This window comes from Lutjanus erythropterus, chromosome 7 (assembly GCF_056507025.1).
Source record: "Lutjanus erythropterus isolate fLutEry1 chromosome 7, fLutEry1.hap2, whole genome shotgun sequence".
Taxonomy (NCBI): domain Eukaryota; kingdom Metazoa; phylum Chordata; class Actinopteri; order Lutjaniformes; family Lutjanidae; genus Lutjanus; species Lutjanus erythropterus.
In genome coordinates, this window is record NC_139323.1 from 6,483,464 (window position 1) to 6,502,992 (window position 19,529).

Sequence of the window (19,529 nt, forward strand, 5' to 3'; positions counted from 1 at the left end):
TGCTTCTGATTAAAACCAGTTTCGACTGTCTGTGTTTCAACAGCCAGTGAGGTCTTCTCGGCTCCTCGACCGCAGTTTTTGTGTGTGTGTGTGTGTGGAAGGCCTTGCAGGGAAACAGCATAAAAAATCTGATGTTTTAATGTCAGTAGCACATCAGCATTTTGGGAAATACGCTTCTTCGTGTTTTTGCAGAGAGTTAGATAATGTAAGACAGAGTTCTCTCTCTGCCTTATCTATAAACTTAGTGGTTACTGAATTGAACTATTGAAGGACTGTGCGTAAAGCAAGAGCACAGAGACGGCTTCAATCCACTTACGTGTCCGAGTGAAAACGTAGGACAACTGAACACCGACAGCAAAAGTGGCATCTCACGTCTTACATCTCACTCTGCTAATCTTAATCATAACTCACACTACATGCACATAAGGTGTTGCCATATTATATAGTTCCAGAGCAGAACACAATATGCAAAAATGTAGTTACAATTAATTAAACTGTCGTTTCTAAATAATGGGCCTGAGAAAAATAAGCTAAGCTACAGAATTAGTCTCATTTTACAATAGAAGACTACTTTTATGTCTGTACGCTAAAATTAATCTAGTCAGGTGACATTTAGTTTAGCATTAAGAATGGAAACAATTAGCCTAGCTCTGTCCAAAGTTAATAAATTTGGTCTTTTTTTCCTTTGATTGATTACAATATGACAATAATCAGGCTGGTAAGACATATAACACATGTAAATGAATAATGTGGACAGTAAAAGAAAATGAATATAATTATGATATAATAATTAAATGAGGGGAAAGAGGGGAAAGTATAGGAGTCTAAATCGAGGTGGTATTCTGGAATCTTGTCACTCTTTTTGTTATCAATTAAAGAGTTTAATTCTATAAGAAAAGGTACAATCGTAGAAAGTGATCTGCACTGTCATCTGGATTATCATAGTGACAACCAAGATCTTAAATAAGAAGTGTTGACAGGTTCAAAAAGACTCCAAAGATCTCCAGATCTTTCCAAAACCTCACTAAAATGAGAGACTGTTTCTACATTGTGAAAAGAACAGACAGAACAGGAAACATCAGTGTCTGTACATTTAGCAATAAAATAGTTAGCAGGATATATTTTATGTAAGATTTTGAAGTGTATTTCCTTAGCTTTGATTGAGATACAGTACTTATAGGGGTAAAAGCCAAGTCCTTCTCCAGTTTATAACACATTTGGCATATCAGCATCTATAAAGCTCATTTATTAACATGCTTTATCTCGTTTGTTCAAACTGTATGTCACAGGTTGTGGTTTTATGGAAGGTTGTGCTGCTCTTTCCCCGTTTCCAGTCTTTAAGCAGAGCTGCTTACATTTGAACACAAAAATCTGCTTACTTTACTTTATGTACTTTTTATCCCTTACATTTTTAAAACAGGCACGTTACTTCAGTTTTAATGCAGGGGAATTTTCATTATTTTGTATTTGTATTTGCATTGCATGCTGCCAACATCAAGACTGATTTCCATGAGACATAGAAAAGATGATTCCTTGAAACAGAAATTCTTCTGAAGAAGTCTGGGAGACGTAACCAGAGATTAGACTTTTTGATTCGTATGGGGCACATACACGCTGTCCAGTGCCCGAAACAGGCTGTGATAATGAAAAGGGAAAAAAAGTTTGAAAATATGTCAGAAATAGAGAGATACTGCATTTTCCCAAAGATTATCCAACAGCAGAGAGCATTATCTGCATTCAAGTATTTGGTTCTAAGGGTAAAATAAGCCTTTTTTAAAAGAAACAGCCTCACTGTAATGCAGTGCATTTTCTGTGAAGTTTAAAAGTCAATTTTGATTTGAGGTAACATGAAGGACACACTTTGTTGTAATGGGTTTCTTGTTTTCCAAGAAATTTCCTGTTATGTTTTCTAATAATTTCCTAGAAAGCAGCTAGTATTTAACTCTTAGTAGCTCAGCTGTTTCTAGGAACGGGTTACATAATCAATCAGAGAAATGCTGAAAGTGTTCATTTGCTACAATTGAAAAAAAGAAAGTTACAGCATATACTGATATACAGAAGCCTCTTGATGCTTTCTTCATTAGAGGCCAGGCTGTGAACGTTGCTCTTATTCTCACAGAGTGCAAACACAAAGTGAGTTATTCATGCGATCATTTCAGGGACATCTACACAATCTGTTATTTCACCACTTGATTCCTATAGTTTTATATCTAGTTTCTTAAAATCTGAAACTGTTTTTATCAAGTGCATCTGGACTCACTCAACACTGAGGAATCAGTGAATCTTCTAGAAGTGACCTTTAATATTTTTGTCTAGTATATAAATCTCCCGCTTAAAGCTATTTGTGCTGGAACCGCAGCCACCAAGGTCAGACAAGAATGAAGATAGTGATGAATGCTCGGACTGGGGTGGAAGATACCGGGTCCTGAGAGTCTGATGGGGTTTTGGGAGTCTCACTTAGTAATAATCACATGCTTGCCGAGCTGCTGTTTTCAGGCTGAGAGAAAGAGAGGCAGACCTCGATTTATAGGCTTCAATCCCCTCCTGAAAACGGGAGAAAACACACTCCGATCCATGCTTGCGTTATTACTCATCATATTTTTGGCAGGCTGTTTTCCCCTCAGAGGGGCTCCGGTCACTGCTACATGTTTTTAATAAGTTTCCACTCTTTCAGTGGAACATGTTCGGGCAGCTTCCACAAAGCGACGGCCCCTTCCAGCAGAACCATTTTACAACATTTGAACAGGTTGCAGGTTTGGTGTCATTCTCCATGACGCTGCACAGAGCAGCACGGATCATGTAAGCCTGTATATAGATCAGTAGGGAATCACGTGACCTCCGATCTCTATTTATTCAGGAGAAAATGAGCTCATACCTACACTTCTGGCCCTGCAGCATTAAAACTCAGACACATAATCAAACAGCACCGGCACGAAGTTTGTTTACCGTTTCTATTAGTTACAGCTGGATGTTGCCTGCTCTCTCTCTCCACACAGCTGTCTGCATTTTTTATAAACTAATACTTTTCATCTTTTACTCAAGCAAACTATTTTCCACTGAGGGCTGATCTTTAGAGGGCAACTCTCTTCTTATGTAAAAGCGGACTACAAAACAAGGCTTCAAGTTCCAGGCGGTTCCAGGGCTAGTTTGGGGCCAGAGCCTAATTTAGAACCAGGTCTTCACATTTCGAACAGCCAACGAGCCGGCTCTCAGCCCTGAACACCGGTGCCACAGTGGCATGAACTCTTTGCTGAGTGAAGAGAATACTCGGATCGGGGTGGAATGAATCTGAGCATTCATCAAGAACCGCTGTGTGAGGGGCTGTCATATTTGGTTACCCACCAGATCCTGTAACCCGCATCATTTGAGGAAGTTACCTAAGTATCTGATATAGCTGATCTGAGTACATCTTCTAACACCACAGGTCACATAGTCCAATGGGTCACCAAATATGGCGTTACACAAGATGAGATTGTGGCAGTCGGTGGCGTTACAGTCGTGTCTTGCTTGAGTCCACTTCGGTGTAAACAATGTTGGCGATGAGAGACATAATCATTCAGTCATTCATTTAGTAGGCAGTAATATTAGTTTGTAGCTGTTAAAAAGCAATTAGAAGCTGTAGTGCTTCTTTTTCTGCCTTTTTATCACGACTTGCAACCAGCGTTACAGTGCTTTGTGATGTGCTTTAAGTTTCTGTTGCTGGGAGGAGGCGGAGGCATGTGCAGTTACATAATGACATGACTTTCTAGCCTGTGAAAAAGCAGGCCAGTTCTTAGATGGTTCTCAAGTTGAACCACCTATGAACTCACACTAGCACCAGCGCAGATAGCACTAAGTTCTCACTGGTCGAAAAAGGGCTACAAGTGTGTTTGTAATATAAAAAGCATCCAGTAAAGCTTCCACCGCATTCCCATCTAAAGTACCCAGATTATTTAGTACCAGGAACTACTTTTCAAGGAACTAAAATCAACACACGCGTGTGACACTCAGATAGCATCAACACCATGCGTAAGCACTGCAGTGTGAGTGTGTGCATGCGTGCACACAGTGGGCGTGGATGAGTAGAGAGGAGGGAGACAGATGTTGGCAATCAGAAGAGAGGGATTTTAGTTTAGCAGTCTTCTAGTGGCAGAAAATGTACAGTTTGCCCACAGAAACACTGCAGAAAAAGTCCCTGTGCCTTGCTTACCAGCTGTTGTGTTAAGTGAAAGGAGTTTGTCAGATAAAAACAGAGCAGAATGAGCTGCTCTCGGCTGTGGAGCACACAGTTCCACCTAGGTTACAAAATGTGGATAAAATATGTTTTCAATACCTTTTTAATGGGCACCAGTCTCTTGTTTACAACAAAAATGTAATACGAAAAAAATAGGCCTCGGGTCTACATAAACACTTAAGCTTGCGTTTACGCCTGTCAGATGCAGATGGGAAGCGAGACGTACAGAGCTGTTTCCAACAGCTGCACTGATAAAAATGAAAGCATGTCTGTAGCGTGAGACATGGAAGCAAAAAACCTGACTCAACTGTAGTTGAGACAGAGAAAGGACCAGCGAAGATTAGGCAAAATACTGATGTATGAAAAGGTGACGGTTACACTTCATTTTTGCATTCACCTATACAGCACTACACATTTCCAATTCCCATTGGATTTTCTCCTCAGCATGAATACTCAATAAGGCCTGGACTTTGTCAACGGTCCAACTGTCCTTTCCTCTGTAACTCCATGTTGATGTGTCAAAGCACAGGCTGCAGACTTTTAAAAATAGTGGCTGAAATAAAATGCTGCAAGTACTACTACCCCAGTGCAGGGAGGTCTGAGAATAAAATAATGTCCCTTTAACTTTATTTAGACCCTGGTCCCTACAGTGGAAACGCACTTTTCAACTAAAGGTTCCTGTTCCTTGGGGAAAGTTCCTGTGGTGGAAACGCAACTTTAGTCAACAAAGTTACACCAACCCTGCTGAGAGTGACATTTATCACATCATGTAGCATTTACAGCAGGCAGTCTACAGGTTTGTCTAATATATTCTAAGCTATGAGGTCCTGTTTTTCCCTGCTTTGTTGCGTCCACGTAGAGACGTTTATTCTGTGGTTATCGGTGCTCCAAACCACACAATTCATCTTCTGCTTGTTCCAAACAAACCCCTGGGTTTTTGGAGGCACACAACAAAGCACATCTTGCATCAGATAATCATTTCAGTAATGACCTGTACACAAGCTGAATCACTGCTGTGTTACATAACTCATGGAAAGTAGCAAACATTTTATGAAGGTCAGGGTCATGGTGACAACAGAGCAAGCGGAGACGACATGGAACATATTTTAAGGCCTTAATGCCAAAGTATAACAGCACATTAAATGCAGCTCATCACTCCACTGGGGCACTCCACTGATTTAGTGTTGCATCCCCACAATGTTGGACTTTATTTTTAAGAGAATGGTCAAAATTAATGCAGTTGTAACCTGACTCTCAGTTCCTTGTATGTGGCAAGCTCCAAAAACACTGGATCCTAATACAATCCATAATACAACAGTAATAGAATTCCTCCCCTCTTGGTAAACACCCACATCTTTTTTCAGCCATATTTATATAAAATTGTACGGTAAACACAAGTGTTACCAATATATACTAGGTCCTGTTCCATTTAGTGTAGCGGAGCCTTTAATGTGAGCCAGCATGCACAACAGCAGCACCCTGATTCTGCTTGACCTGAATGAAACTGAACCTTAATTAGAAAAATTGGTAACAACCGTGTTCATGATTTAATGTCAAAATAGCTGCTGTGAAAAAGGTCTATTTGTCATCTCCAAGCCCAAGCCAAGATGACCCTGATGACATCATTAGTTATTGTTGCCTTCCAATGTTCATTTTAGTCGTACAGTTTTTTGTGTGATCTTTTAATAGCCAATATTTGAGGAAACTCTCTCTCTTTTCTTTATGACTTTGCATTTTCTGCATTATGTTACCCGCTTGCTTGCTCACTAAATTGTTAGCCTCAGGGGCTCCGAGACCCTGACAATTTTGGTGTCTGTGTAGCCACATCCTAGCAGCAGTGTTGTCAGGACTTAACCACCAAGCATATTGTGTATACAAGTTCCCATATCAGAACCAGGAGGCAACATCTGGGGCTGCAAAGTGAAGCCAATGATAAGTGCCAACAACTGAAGTTCCACAAGTGGCCACTTGAGGCTAGCTGCAAAAGCCAGTCTCCATAGACCCCCATATTAAAATGCCCACATTTAGAGCAGAAATAAACATGTTTACAGCCTGGTACAAAAAATGGTTTTGGTCTCTACAGCTAATAAAGGCTTGAAACTGTGCGTAATTAAGCCCGTGGTAGCTCTGAGAGACAGGTGGCTACTCTCACAGGTGGCTAGCCCCTAGGTAGCCACCTCTTTGACCATTTTTGGATTAGCTTGGAGTTAGCAGGGTGACGTTACAAACACCCCATTCACTAATTATTATACCGCCTATGGTCATAACCACAAGCTCGAGAGTTTTATTAAAGGACAGCACATTTTCTCAGATATGACCAAACATCTCCAGAGGCACACATATTTGCTAATGAACTTCATGTGTAAAACTGGTGGAGTGGCCCTTTAAGTCCTCATTCAGGGAAAAAGTTCAACATTGACAAGTTGTTAAATTCAGCTTGGATGCTATTCACATTAAAGCTACTACAAGGAACTTTCGATATTTTGTTGATTTTGGAGGCCCCCTGTGGTCAAACACAGTAATGTTTCCTTCACAATAATCGCAAAATATAACATCAAAAATGAAATTATTTAAATAAACATCTCCTCCTGCTTCTTTTTAAATGCCTAACATAAGACAAACTTTAACTATGCCAGGAAAAATGTTATCACAGACTTGTTTCATTTGATTTCACACAGAATCTAACCCAGTGACAGACATTAAAACTTTATATAAATAGCCAATTTTCTCACTGATTGTCTTAACTTATGTAGGTCATATAGAGGTATGAGTAATAAATTGAGACTGTTTTATAACCAATGTAAGACTCATTGGAGTAGCTTTAAGATTTGAGCAGTAAAGCATGTTTTGAATAAACGTTTGATGCATGCATAAGATGTTGAACTTCTCTTAAATATGAAAACAGTCTCAGTGACCAATGAAATAACCCCAGTGTGACTGCAGAGCAAGACCCAGAAAACTACAAGAGCCAAGCCAAAGCTGCGGTGGAATCTGGGTCAGAGCTAGTTAACAGATTTGTCTTTTAGCCATGCTCCTCCATTTACAAAGGAAAAACTACAGCGTGGCAGTCTGGAATCAGGTCGCTGCAGCGCTGGAAAAAGTGCAAGGTCCTCCAAACAGGCGAACACCCGCCCCAGACAGCTTGTCACTGACATCCAAGAGCTGTCGCATATGAACAGAGGGCCATTATTGCGGAGGGTCACACTAATATAACCCCAAACAGAACCCCTAAATTGTGCAGGAGTCATTCGTGTGTGTTAATATCTTGCAGAGCCAGGAGGAGTGTGATCATGAGAGTTTAACGTCTTATCCTTCACACTGAATAAACACCAGAGCTTATGTTGGGCCATCTGGCTAATATTTCCATTTTAACATCCATAAACTTACCACTGCCATCTGATCATAAAAGTCAAGCAGCCTACATCTTAAATAACAGAACCGGCATGTTATTACGTCAGGTTTTATATGCCATTTCACAGATAAACTGTTCTGACTGCTTTGTTTATGTCTTCAAAATGATTAGAAACATTAAGTCGCCGCGAGCGTGTGTGCAAAACACAATTGCCTCTGAGGAAAAACAGACCCAAGTCAGGACCACCCAATGGACGTTGCAGCAAAGACAAATTTATTTAGTAGAAATCTTCGTACAGTTATGAGAGCACTGCGGAAAGTGACAGCCCCCTCCGTTAAAACATTGGGCGGCCACAGTGAAAAACATTTCTATTTTGTTGGCTAAAAACCTTCTGAGTCTGAGACGAGGAGGCACTTAGACTGTCGTGTCCGTGATGGTGGAAAAATTAAATCAATCAACTCAAAACATTTCCAGACACTATACACTCAAAAGATTTCATTAGCAATGGACTTATTGAAAACTGGACATAAACTGAATTAGTAGGGAGCGCCTGTCTCTTCTCTACAGTGTACTGACAGTATCATGAGAGGGACTTAATTAGAGAATTATCTGTCCATCTATTCTTATTCTCAGAGTTAGATCGGCAGGGCTGCTGACTAATCCCCTGGTCAGTCAGTCAGGTCGTTAGTAGGAAAAGTGGTTCAGTCCGGTACAGAGTAGATTTACAGTCCTTTAAAGGGATAGTTCGGATTATTTGAGGTGGGGTTGTATGAGGCACTTAGCTAAGTAAGGCACTGCTGTGGACAGGATCAGCAGCAAAATGTAGTTACACCTAAAAAAAAAGCTATATGTAACATTTCTGCAATAAAATATCTAAAAACACCAGACCTATGATATTTACATTTTCTCAAATGTTTCCAGAGAAATCTGTACTTTATTCAAGGAAACTGCACTTCCTACAAGCTGCTAGTTGCTAGAACTTTCGGGAAAACACAGGATAACTCGGATATGAGAGAGAGGCAAGTTGGCAAACATGATTTAACGTAACGTGAATAAAACTTTCATACATGACCTCGTCCGCGAACATGATTTCTCTCCGAGTCACAGTCAAATAGATTTTAAACGGCAGTGGTGGTTGTTTTACAATGAAGAAAACAACTCCCATGATCCCACGGTACTTCACAACTACATCTTTTGTTGTTGTAATAACACTATAGAAGCCAAATATCACTCTCTCTTGCTCATTGAATAAATCATCATTTTCACTTGCAGAGTGTGGGAGCTGCTGGTTCACCACTGCCTAAATTGTTCGTTTTGTTAGGTGGCTCTGGGGTTTTAAAAGGTTGGTTCAGAGTCACATAAGTCACAAAATAACACACACACAAAAAACAAGCGCTCAAGGCAGCAATTCCCATATTCTGTGAGGTAAAATGACTGATTCTGCCAATGGAGTCTGGTTGAGCAAGAGAGAGTGATATTTGGATTATATAACATGGGTTTCTTATCAGAAATGGCATGGTAAAGCAGTGAAGATATTCTAAATACAGCGTAAACTGATATTGATTTTTTTTTTTTACATGGCAAGATTACATTTTGCTGATGACACTGTCCACAGCGGTATCTACCGCCATCTACTGTAGGTAATAAACTGACTATTAGTAAGTACCTCATACAACCCAACTTCAAATCATCCAAACTATCCCTTTGAGATTTATCCGAAACCAGACTTGCTGTTTAATCTTCGTGGTTGATTCTACTCAGTGTTCAGAGGTGTAGTTTGAGCCAGCTCCGACGTCTCGTCTACAGCTTGGCTTTGCCCGGCTGCAGCTGCAGGTTTTGAAGCTTCATGGCCAGTCCCATGTTCCCTGTGATCTTCAGCTTGCCCTGGAAAAACGCCTGCGGATCAGAGAGAGGGCAGGAAAACGTCATCCAGGCAGTCCTGAATCTGAAGTACGGTTCTGTACTCTGTCTGCGCTGGAGAGAACTACATGCTGCTGGTTTTAAGAGTTACCGTAAGAGATTAACTCAACCCAGGGAAAGTGGGGCAACGGCAACAACAGCTTATAAAATGTCAGGAAACTGCATGGCACACAGACACAGAGGGGGCAGAGTTAGAGAAATTAATGTGGACTGGAGTGCAAGAAAAAAAGAAATGGAAAGGTGAATCATATCAGGAGGTAATAATGTGACCACTTGAGTGAGTAGAAATTCTTAGAATATTAACTCAGTTCTCAGAAGGAAAAATCAAAGCTTTTTCATGTGGGTTTATGACAGAAACGGAAGAACTGAAGCGATAAATTTTGCCTTTATATTAAAACATCATGCAAAAAGTCAAGAAGTTCAAAGTTCTAAATGATGGGAGATAAAGCAGTGGAAAAACTCTTGACTTGGAGCATGCGCAGCTGTTCTTCATGACACAAACAAAGTGCAGAGACAGCTTTTCTAGGGACTCCTGATACATGTAATCACTGTAAATGGCCAAGGACTGATGGCAGAGAGGAGTGTCATCACAGCGCTCTCCCGGCACAAGTGACCTTGGTGGGCCTCATGTTCGCTGCTTTTGTATGTAATAGCTCAGGGCTGGAAAACATTTCTGCACACGGCATGAAAAACAAGAGGGAGCTGAGGATTTAAAGTTCACTCCTCACTAGAAAATTGTGTACATGCAAATACTGCAGAGGAGAGGAAAGGAAAGGAAAAAGTAAACCTCATAAATGTCAAAACAAAAATGTATCACTCCTATGAAAATTATTATATTGATCCTTTGAGAATAATCTCTAAAGAAATGATTAATGTTATTTTTCACACATATTTTAAAATTATTTATACCAACACTCTGTTCCAGTTTTTTGGAGAAAATGTATTCTTTAAGGATTTATATAAACGTGAAATATATGTAATTTATGAAATGTTTTGGTTTGTTTTAATTTTTTTTATTTATAATCTTGCTCTGTCCCAGAAAACACCTTTGTCCCAGACAAGAATTCACAACCACAAACAAAAAAATTATAGTAATGTCATGGCCTGATATACAGTGAAGTGAATATGGTTTCACTTACCGTCTTTAAAATTGAAATTTTACACAGGAATCAAAATAACAAACCAACTTGCACCCAATTAAACTTTATTGTCTTCAGTGCTGCACTGTATATATCCTCAACTATGACCACACATGGTCAGAATAAAAAATGAGACCACTAAACCATAAAATGTAAAAGATTAATAACATCATCAAGACATTAACTGCATTCAAGACCATATATAAAAATATTCTTTTCATTACTTTCCCCAAGCGGCATGAGTTGCTCTCCAGGCTGTAAACTTCAGTAATCAATAAGTGCAGTAGGTTATACAGTAGGGTCAGGGTGGTAAATGAACTTTTGACAGATAAATGTTCACATACACCAGTCTCTCAACAGTAAATCTTTACTCTGTGTCTGAAATCTACCAGCCACTTTTATATTTTACCAGCACTTGGCTGGAGGCTGGTGCTAATTTACCACCGTCTGAGGAGACGAGACTTGTGCAACATTTCAAAATGACAGTGAGTTATAAAGGGATAACTGTGTACATGAGATGGTTTTATAAATCAATAGTTTTCTGCTGTTCTTTTCTTTGGTTTTGTGCACGTAGCCTTTTAGTCATTAATCAATACAAAATGTTATGAACAAGACCCCAAATGTGAAGTGTAACCCTGGATGTCCACTGAAACCAGCCTTGTCGCTTTCCATCTTGTGTTTTTGTGAGTTATAAACTTGACCTGACATGGAAGTCGTCCTTAGATACTGTTTGGAAAAGGGCAGGTACTTTCAAAAACAAACACTTGACAGGTGATTGGATGAATCTGTCTATCATGTCTAATGCCAACATTAACAAGCATTACTCTCCGTGAATTTCTGTCATTTGTAAAGGCAAGTGTAACATTGCGCCGACGTGGTGGTGGTGTGGCGCTGTATTGTAATCTGCACAGTGCTGGAAAAGGCGCTGTTAAAACTACCAACGAGGAAGAGCTTCAGGATTCTCTGCTGCTGTTCAAACAGATGAATATTGTTTTGTTTTTAAGTTTTTTTTGGTCATCCAAGCATGTCTAATTTCTTAAAAAGAAAGAAAAAGGACAGTCAGTGCAATGTTTTCAGCTTTGCAGATATGGCTCATAGATTACGAGAGAGGGAGTTAGCAAGGAAGGGAATCATGACACCAGGTAAAAGTGTAACATCAGCCATTAATCTGTAATAACTTTACATTATATTATATTACAGCGGTAATAATGCATGTTACTTATGAGATGCTGTAAATTTGTTGGGTCTGAAAGTAGTGCAGCAGCAGCACAACCACAAGAAGCTGAAATAGCTGGTTGTGACAGAGAGGAACAGGACGATGAGTCAAGGTGAGGGTATAAAGACAGTTGCCAAAGCCAAGTAATTAACATGAGGAGTGTATTACCACAAAGCTGGGTTTATGTGATTTCAACTTTTTCATCTTCTCAGATTGTCTCCAAAACACAGAGCCAGTGATTCTGACCTGCAATGGCTGAACAAATTAACCCGGCTCATACGTATCGCAGAGGGCATGACATGTTATATGTGCCAAAAAAACCATTGTGCCCTCACACTGCAACTTGCTGCTGGCATTGTGAGACTACCCACAAAGTAGAGAGTGGGTATCTTCAAACATCATGTGTAAATTACAGAAAAGGCTTTTATATTTTATTAATATTCAAGTACACTGTAAGAGGGCCCCTAAGAACTGTAAATAAAAACTTTATCTGAAAACAAAAGCTATGAACTAATATTTGATTTTTAATTTGAAAAGTCTTTGCTGTTTAACTGTCTAAATTAACACATTAGCTTTTACATTGCATTTCATATTTTTTAAATAAAGTATGGTTAATAATGTTTCATTTTCTCAGTCATAATTACTTCTAGACATTGCTTGTAAAAAAAAATGTTTGCTTGACCCAGGTGAAGGCAAAGTGCACATGCACATGTGAGCACTATCAAGATGGTACCACCTCAGCCCCAAGCGAGGCACTCAAGTTGCGCAACCTGTGGACATCAGCACTCTGGCTAGAGGAGGCTGACTCTGAGGGTAAGACAGGTGTAATTTAAATTATCCCACACTTTTGATTTGAATCATTCATTCAGTCATCAATACTACAGGCTAGAGTCCACTCAAACTCCACTGAGATCGAATACTCACAGTCTGTGGGTTCATCTTCCCCGTCATCAAGGCCAACAAGTCTGCATCCGACATGGAAATGGTGCAATCTGCTTTCTTTGCTGCAGGGCAGAGACACAGGAGCCAAGCTTCATTTAAAAATAACAACATACATCTCAGGGATAGAAAAACAAGTATTTGTTGGAAGCAGAAAAACAATGTGTGCAGGCCCTGAACTTTCACCTGAACTTCCACCCACAGTTGAATATTAACATGACTACAGGTCACTATAGGTGTCCACTGTGACACGAGACAACAGAAACCCTGATACTGTCCTCCAGGCAGCTGAGTGGTCTTACCTGTGTCGTTGTGAACACAGCCGTTGCCGTTCTTCACATCCACGAACCATGTTGCCTCCTGTCCGTTTGGGCCGTCCTTTACTTTGAAGGCAAACACTCCTCCGATCTTTTTCACAAACTGCTCCCCTTCCTGTGCAAAGGACAGTTTACATAAAGTTTGCATAAAGAAAACCCAACAGCATCTGTTTTACATGTGAATTACATTTTCACTTACTATATTTAGAAGCTCACAGCACTGTTACTACATGTCTTATCTAGACATGCCAATGTTGTTTTATTCAGGATAAGTTATGATACAACACATTTACTTTCTGTAGACTCAGATCTTTTAGATTTTTTTTCTGTTTTTGTAGATTCAGAGTGTCATGCTGCAGTGTTATGAGACTTAAAACTACATAATAAAATCCAGATGTGTGCAAAGACTGGCCAACCTGTGGCTCACTCTTTTCAAGCAACTCACAACAAAAGCATGCTCAGACTTGTTGACAGCCCCCCTTCTGACTCTGCATGTTTTAAACAGAGAATATCAACTTCTGTCTGCCAACAGATGATTCAGAGTCCCTCCATTTAAACACAACAGGCTGGAGAATTCTTTTATATTTCAGTCTACCCTGTTGCTAAACCCAAATTAGTCCTCTGCTAAACTGAGATCTGAATGTAGAGGATATGATGTGATATGTACTCTATATTTATCATTCTTGTTTAATGTGTTGTGAATGTGATGTTGTTGTATGTTTGTGAAAAGTGTCATATGTGTACTGTATATAATTTGTGTAAATATCTTGAACAGTACTGCCCATGGATGCACAATTAATTTCAGTGTATACTGACATTAAAGCTGTATCGTATTGTATCGTATCGTATCGTATCGTATCGTATCGTATCGTATCGTAGGTGAATCAGCTGTGGGCTCTACCTGAGACTTCTTGACTCTGGATCATACATGGAAAAGCAAGAAATGATAAAGAATGAGAGGGATCATCTTCAGGGGCAATTTATTCATCTGTCTTTTGCACAAATTTATGAATCTTAATCCCTGATTAATACTGAAGATACTGGAATAGTAAATTGTACTGTAAAATGAACCGATTATGTCCTAATTAATTACATTAATTAATGTGTTTTAGGTACTTAATATGTTGCAAACTAAATAATACATTTCTTAATTCCCAACTAAACATATTTCTACATACCTTTGTGTCTTTGGGGATAGACTCAGACTCAGTGGTAAAAAAAAGGACACAGAGAATCCAGATAACACTTGTTTGTACAGAGTCGCTACTTACATGCTAGCTAACCCTGATTGGTTGTTTGGTTTAGAGCGAGTCCGGTTTGCTCGCAGACAGACTTTAACCCTTCAATTAAATATTGTTAGCAACATGCAGCAGTAAAAATTAATTATTTCAACTAAAATTATAATGAAATAATATAATACAGAATATTATATATTATTATAGAACAATAAAAATGTTTTTATCACAGGTTTCCTCGCTTTGAAAATATTTTTGGAGGAAAAAAAATGTATTGAGCATGTTAGACCTATAGAACACACACAATGTGTTTTGCTGAGAAACACTATAAGTAAACAAAAACTTTGTTTGCAAGTAAGCTGGGCACCATTAACTCTGCATGTTTCAAGCTAATGTTCTTCCTCTTACTTTTCTTATATTATTGCAGATTACACTACAGCTGAATATACATTAAAAAAAAAATGGGGGACAAGACCCTAAATCTGCCTAAAAAATTTGGATCTGAGTGGAAGCAGAAAAATCTGCAATACATAAGTGGGACAACAGACTGTGTTACTAAACATGTGCTCTGCATCTGAAATGTTAAATCTATTTGTCTGATCAGTTGCCTGAGATATTACGCTACACCATGTCTGCCATGTTGTCACTTTCTCATTGATGACAAATCCCATTCATTACATAGACAGCACCGCCTGCGAGCTTGAGATGAATCTGGTACGATTGAGGTCACGCAAAGGTAACTGCTTAAAAACTCTGAGGTTGGGAGGAAACCATTTGTCTGATTGAGTCGACATAAGCTTGAAATTATCTTTGTGTTATAAAAATGAAAGTTTGGGTGGGGATCTAAAAGTGTCACCATGAGGCTCATACAGCGGTGTAGCACAGACCTAGAAACAGCGTATGACTGGATGGTTTAATATCTCCTTAGACTGATAGCTGAGATTTGTTGAGGTGGGGTTGTGTGAGGTATCTGTCTGAACAATTAATCATAATTTTATTGAAATCACAATATGGCAGAAGGCAGAATATTTGTTAAAGGTGATATGTGTGTTGAAATACCACTTTACATTAAATACTGTAGCGCTGCATAGATGTCCAGGACTATACATAATATTCTATAGACTTGAGCAAACATATTTGTTTAATACAGATTAAGGATTAAGGATGAGCCGATCTGATACTGGCCAAAATCACTAGATCGGATATCAGATATATAAAGTCTGTGTGAAAAAGTTTAAATAAAATTTAGGGCTAAATCACACCGTATTCATTTCAATTTTTTGTCAGTGAAAATGAGAATAATGATGTAAAAATGATCATTTCCTCTAAAATTGCAAATCATATCACAATACACATATTTAGATTATTTCCACCTCTCTATCTTGCCGTCAGACTGCCATTTGTGACAAGAAACTGCTGTTATATACAGTAAGTCAAACATCGCTGTCTCCAGGGCCACCAGATTCCTTTGGCAAAAACAGTAATTTTACCACTTGAAACACAGGAGTTTCTAGTCTACCATTGTCTAAATCTGTTAGTTTGTTGTGCTATTTAAGTGTTAGTTCAAAAACTAACTCAGCGAGGCATCAGCAGACCAGCAACTCCCGTGTTGCAGGATAAAATCCCTGTTTTTACTGCAGGTAAAAACAGATTATGGAGTACGTCATACATCCCCACAAAAAAAATCCAAACCATCCCTTTAATGAAATGTGTACAACACATACATTAAACAAAAACTCTTAAAACTTAAACTTTTAAAAGAACCACTGAAATAAAAAGGAGTACACTATTATGCCCTACTGTGAGTCATGTAATCACCTCCTGGAGCTTCTTATTGATTTCCTGGAACACAGCGTGCGCCTTGAACCCCTCCAGTCCGTCACTAGCGCTGGTGCTCATGGCTCGGATCCTTGACACGATGAAGGCATGAGAACAAGAGAGTCAGGTTAGCAACAACAGACAGGGACCAAAACACAGCACAGAGAAGTGAAGCATAGTGTGTTAATTTCAAATTATAACATGTGAATTACAAACCACCGTTTGTTGTGTGAGGCAACACACAACACAAAGCCCATGCCATTATCATTCTCACAAATGGTATTAATGTTCATAAAGACTTTGGCCTCCACATCTGACACAATCACTGTCTCTTTCACAGTTGGTGTATCTAAACAACCACACAGCTACTTCCCTGCTAACATGTGGGAAGCATGCAGGCACGTGGCTGCAACTTTTGCAACTTGTAACATCACAGGAACACCACATGTACCATTGTAGCAACAGCAGCATGTTGAATGTTGCAGCAACATCATGTTTTAAGTGTAATGTTGCAGCGACTTTGCTACGTCATATATGAACAAATGTTACAATCACAACATTGCAGCAACATACTGTGTTTGTCAGGGTTGTGACTTTTCACACTATACATGTTTTTGTCACCTACATGCCTTCATAACATGATCATAAACTACTAACATCCCGTAACAAAACATTTTTACATGTGCATCCATTTATGCAGCAAATTCTTTATCAATACAAAAGGGTGTAGAGAAATGAACACACATGTTGCTCAAAATTGAAATGTTTCAACTAATTACAGACGAGTATATGCTCCTTCTAGATCTGCAACTATTAATTGATTATTTGTCAATTATTAACTTAATCACCAACTATGAAAAAAAAAAAAAATTATCGGATTCCAGCTTCTTATGTGTGAGTATTTTTTGGCTTCTTTACTCCTCTGTGATAGTAAACTGAAAATCTTTAGATTGTGAGCAAAACAAGACATTTGAGGACGTCTTATCAAGCTTTGGGAAACTCTGATCAACATTTTCCCTATTTTCTAACATTTTATAGGCCAACAACTATGAATCAATTAATTGAGGAACTAATCAACCAATTAATCAACTATGAAAAAATCATTAGTGGCAGCCCTAACTCCCTCCATATTAACAAAAAAACCAAACATTTTTACCCAGCTATAAGAAACTTCACAATACACACAAGGCATATATGGCTTTAGAATATCACAGAACAACTAATAAATTAATGTTAATCTGTGAATTATAATAGAATGAAATCATCCACTAAATGTGCAGCAGTCTCAAAATATGTCAGTACAAAGATTCTTATACAATTCACATTATTACATAGCAAGCATATAGTTTACATTAAATGTAGAGGAAAATCATGTATCTCTATACAAATATATCTATTACTTAAAGGGTATTTGTTTTGTTTTGGACCCTATTTTCTCATGGTTTTTTGTGTAAGTGATTAATGTGGACAACAATTTTTGAAACTGGTCCACTACTGAGGATGATTCCAGCTGAATCTAGGTTGTCACCATCCTGACAGCTTAGTTAGCTGAGGAGAAGCTGCAACTGCACAACAAAGTACACAGGTAGCTGCTGTGTACTATTACTGCCTGACATAATTATGTGCTGTGTACAGTGTAACTAACGAAGCGTTAGCGCGGTAGCTGAAGCCTTGTCCTGTATCAAAGAGCTAAACTGAAGAGGCTTGTTAGCTGTTTGACGTTTCGTAGCTAACTGTGTGTAATGTTAACCGGGAACAACGAGGGTGACCTCCATGAATTATTCTCACCAAACGTGTCACTACTATAACTTACAGCACAATGCCTGGTATTCTTACCTTGGTGTCTGTATTTCAGGCATTTTGCTGTGACCTTAGTGAACAAACAGTGCCTCAGGCTGTGAAGTCCCACTGATGTAGCTTGTGCTTTGCTCTGCCTGCTGTTTGCTGCTGACTACACTTCCGCGTTTCTTCCTGTTTCCCAGGATCCTCAGACTCGATGTGTCGATGTCAGAGAGAACAGAGCGGCCAAGTATGTGAGTGAATGCCATTTTAATTAATACTGAATAACTAAACATAATTATTAAAATAATTATAGATAAATAAATAAGTATGGCTGAGAAATAACCATTTCAACACATAAATAAATGAGGCAATACATATAAATAAATCTAAATATATAAATGAGCCAGAATTCTATATGGAAGACTGAAACTGACAAAATGTTAAATAAATAAATAAATAAATAAATTTGGCTATTAAATAAATACTGAAATAAGTACATGAGACAATAAATATACAAATAAATGTAAATATGTAAATAAGCCAGAAGAAGTGTAAATTTAAAAAAATACAGATTTTGGAAAAATAAAAGTTTTTTTTTTCCAAAGATCATTTTTCAAAAGGCTATTTATTTCATGGGTCTTTTATTTTTATAATAATTATACATTTATATATTTCAGGGGACTTTTATTTCTTATTACACACTATTTAAGTAATCTCTAAGCTCTTCATTTAAAGGACTAGTGTGTAAGATTTGGTGGCATCTATCGGTGTGTTTGCAGATTGCAAACACCTCATCTCACACTCCCCTGCTAAGTGTGTAGGAGAACCTATGGTGGTTGCTGAACTCCTGCAAAACGTGAAAAGTCCTATCTAGAGGACATGTTTGATTTGTCTGTTCTGGACTGCTGTAGAAACATGGCAGTGCAACATGGCTTTGTTCGTGGAAGAGAACCTGTGACCCCCCTGTAGAAATAAAGAACTCATTCTAAGTTAACAAAGATGCAATGTTTCTTATTTTCAGGTTATTATACAGTAATGAAAACCCACTTGTGAATACTATACTCTATCTCTGCCACATTCTGCCAACAGATCTGTGTAATTCTCACACACTGGACCTTTAATTGCTTTGTTTTCTACCTTTCCTGGCAGCCATTGGTTTCCATTCTTGTCTGTATGGCATGAAAATAAATGACCAAACTTGACTGAGCTGTGTGATCCATCACAATGAAGAAAAACACCACAGTGCTTTAACTTTTGTGAGGAAAAAGTTCTCAAATCAAGCCGGCACTTACATGAACACTTCATTACCAGACAGTGGTATATAATGTAATATAATGTATAATGTATATAAATGTATATAATGTACTGTTACTGTGACTTACTAGTAAGGTTTACGAGTCTGGAAGTCTATAACTGTAGAAAAGATATATATATATATATATATATATATATATATATATATATATATATATATATATATTTTTTTTTTTTTTTTTTTTTTTTTTTTTAAAGCATGCAATCCACAATTGCTCAAAGTTGAAATCACCTTGATATGGCCCTTAAAGGGCTAGTTCACCCCAAAACCAAAAATATGTATT

General features: G+C 38.4%; 1 protein-coding gene across 1 annotated transcript; it reads right to left on the reverse strand.

The window, feature by feature from the left end:
* Positions 1-8,371: 8,371 nt before the first annotated feature.
* scp2b (sterol carrier protein 2b) lies at positions 8,372-18,143 on the reverse strand. Its single transcript, XM_084722467.1, has 5 exons — positions 17,986-18,143; positions 16,150-16,240; positions 13,082-13,211; positions 12,765-12,844; positions 8,372-9,461 (listed from the first exon to the last, which is right to left on the reverse strand). The coding sequence occupies exons 1-5, from the start codon at positions 18,006-18,008 to the stop codon at positions 9,366-9,368; spliced, it is 420 nt and encodes a 139-aa protein (XP_084578593.1). The 5' UTR covers positions 18,009-18,143; the 3' UTR covers positions 8,372-9,365.
* Positions 18,144-19,529: the final 1,386 nt, after the last annotated feature.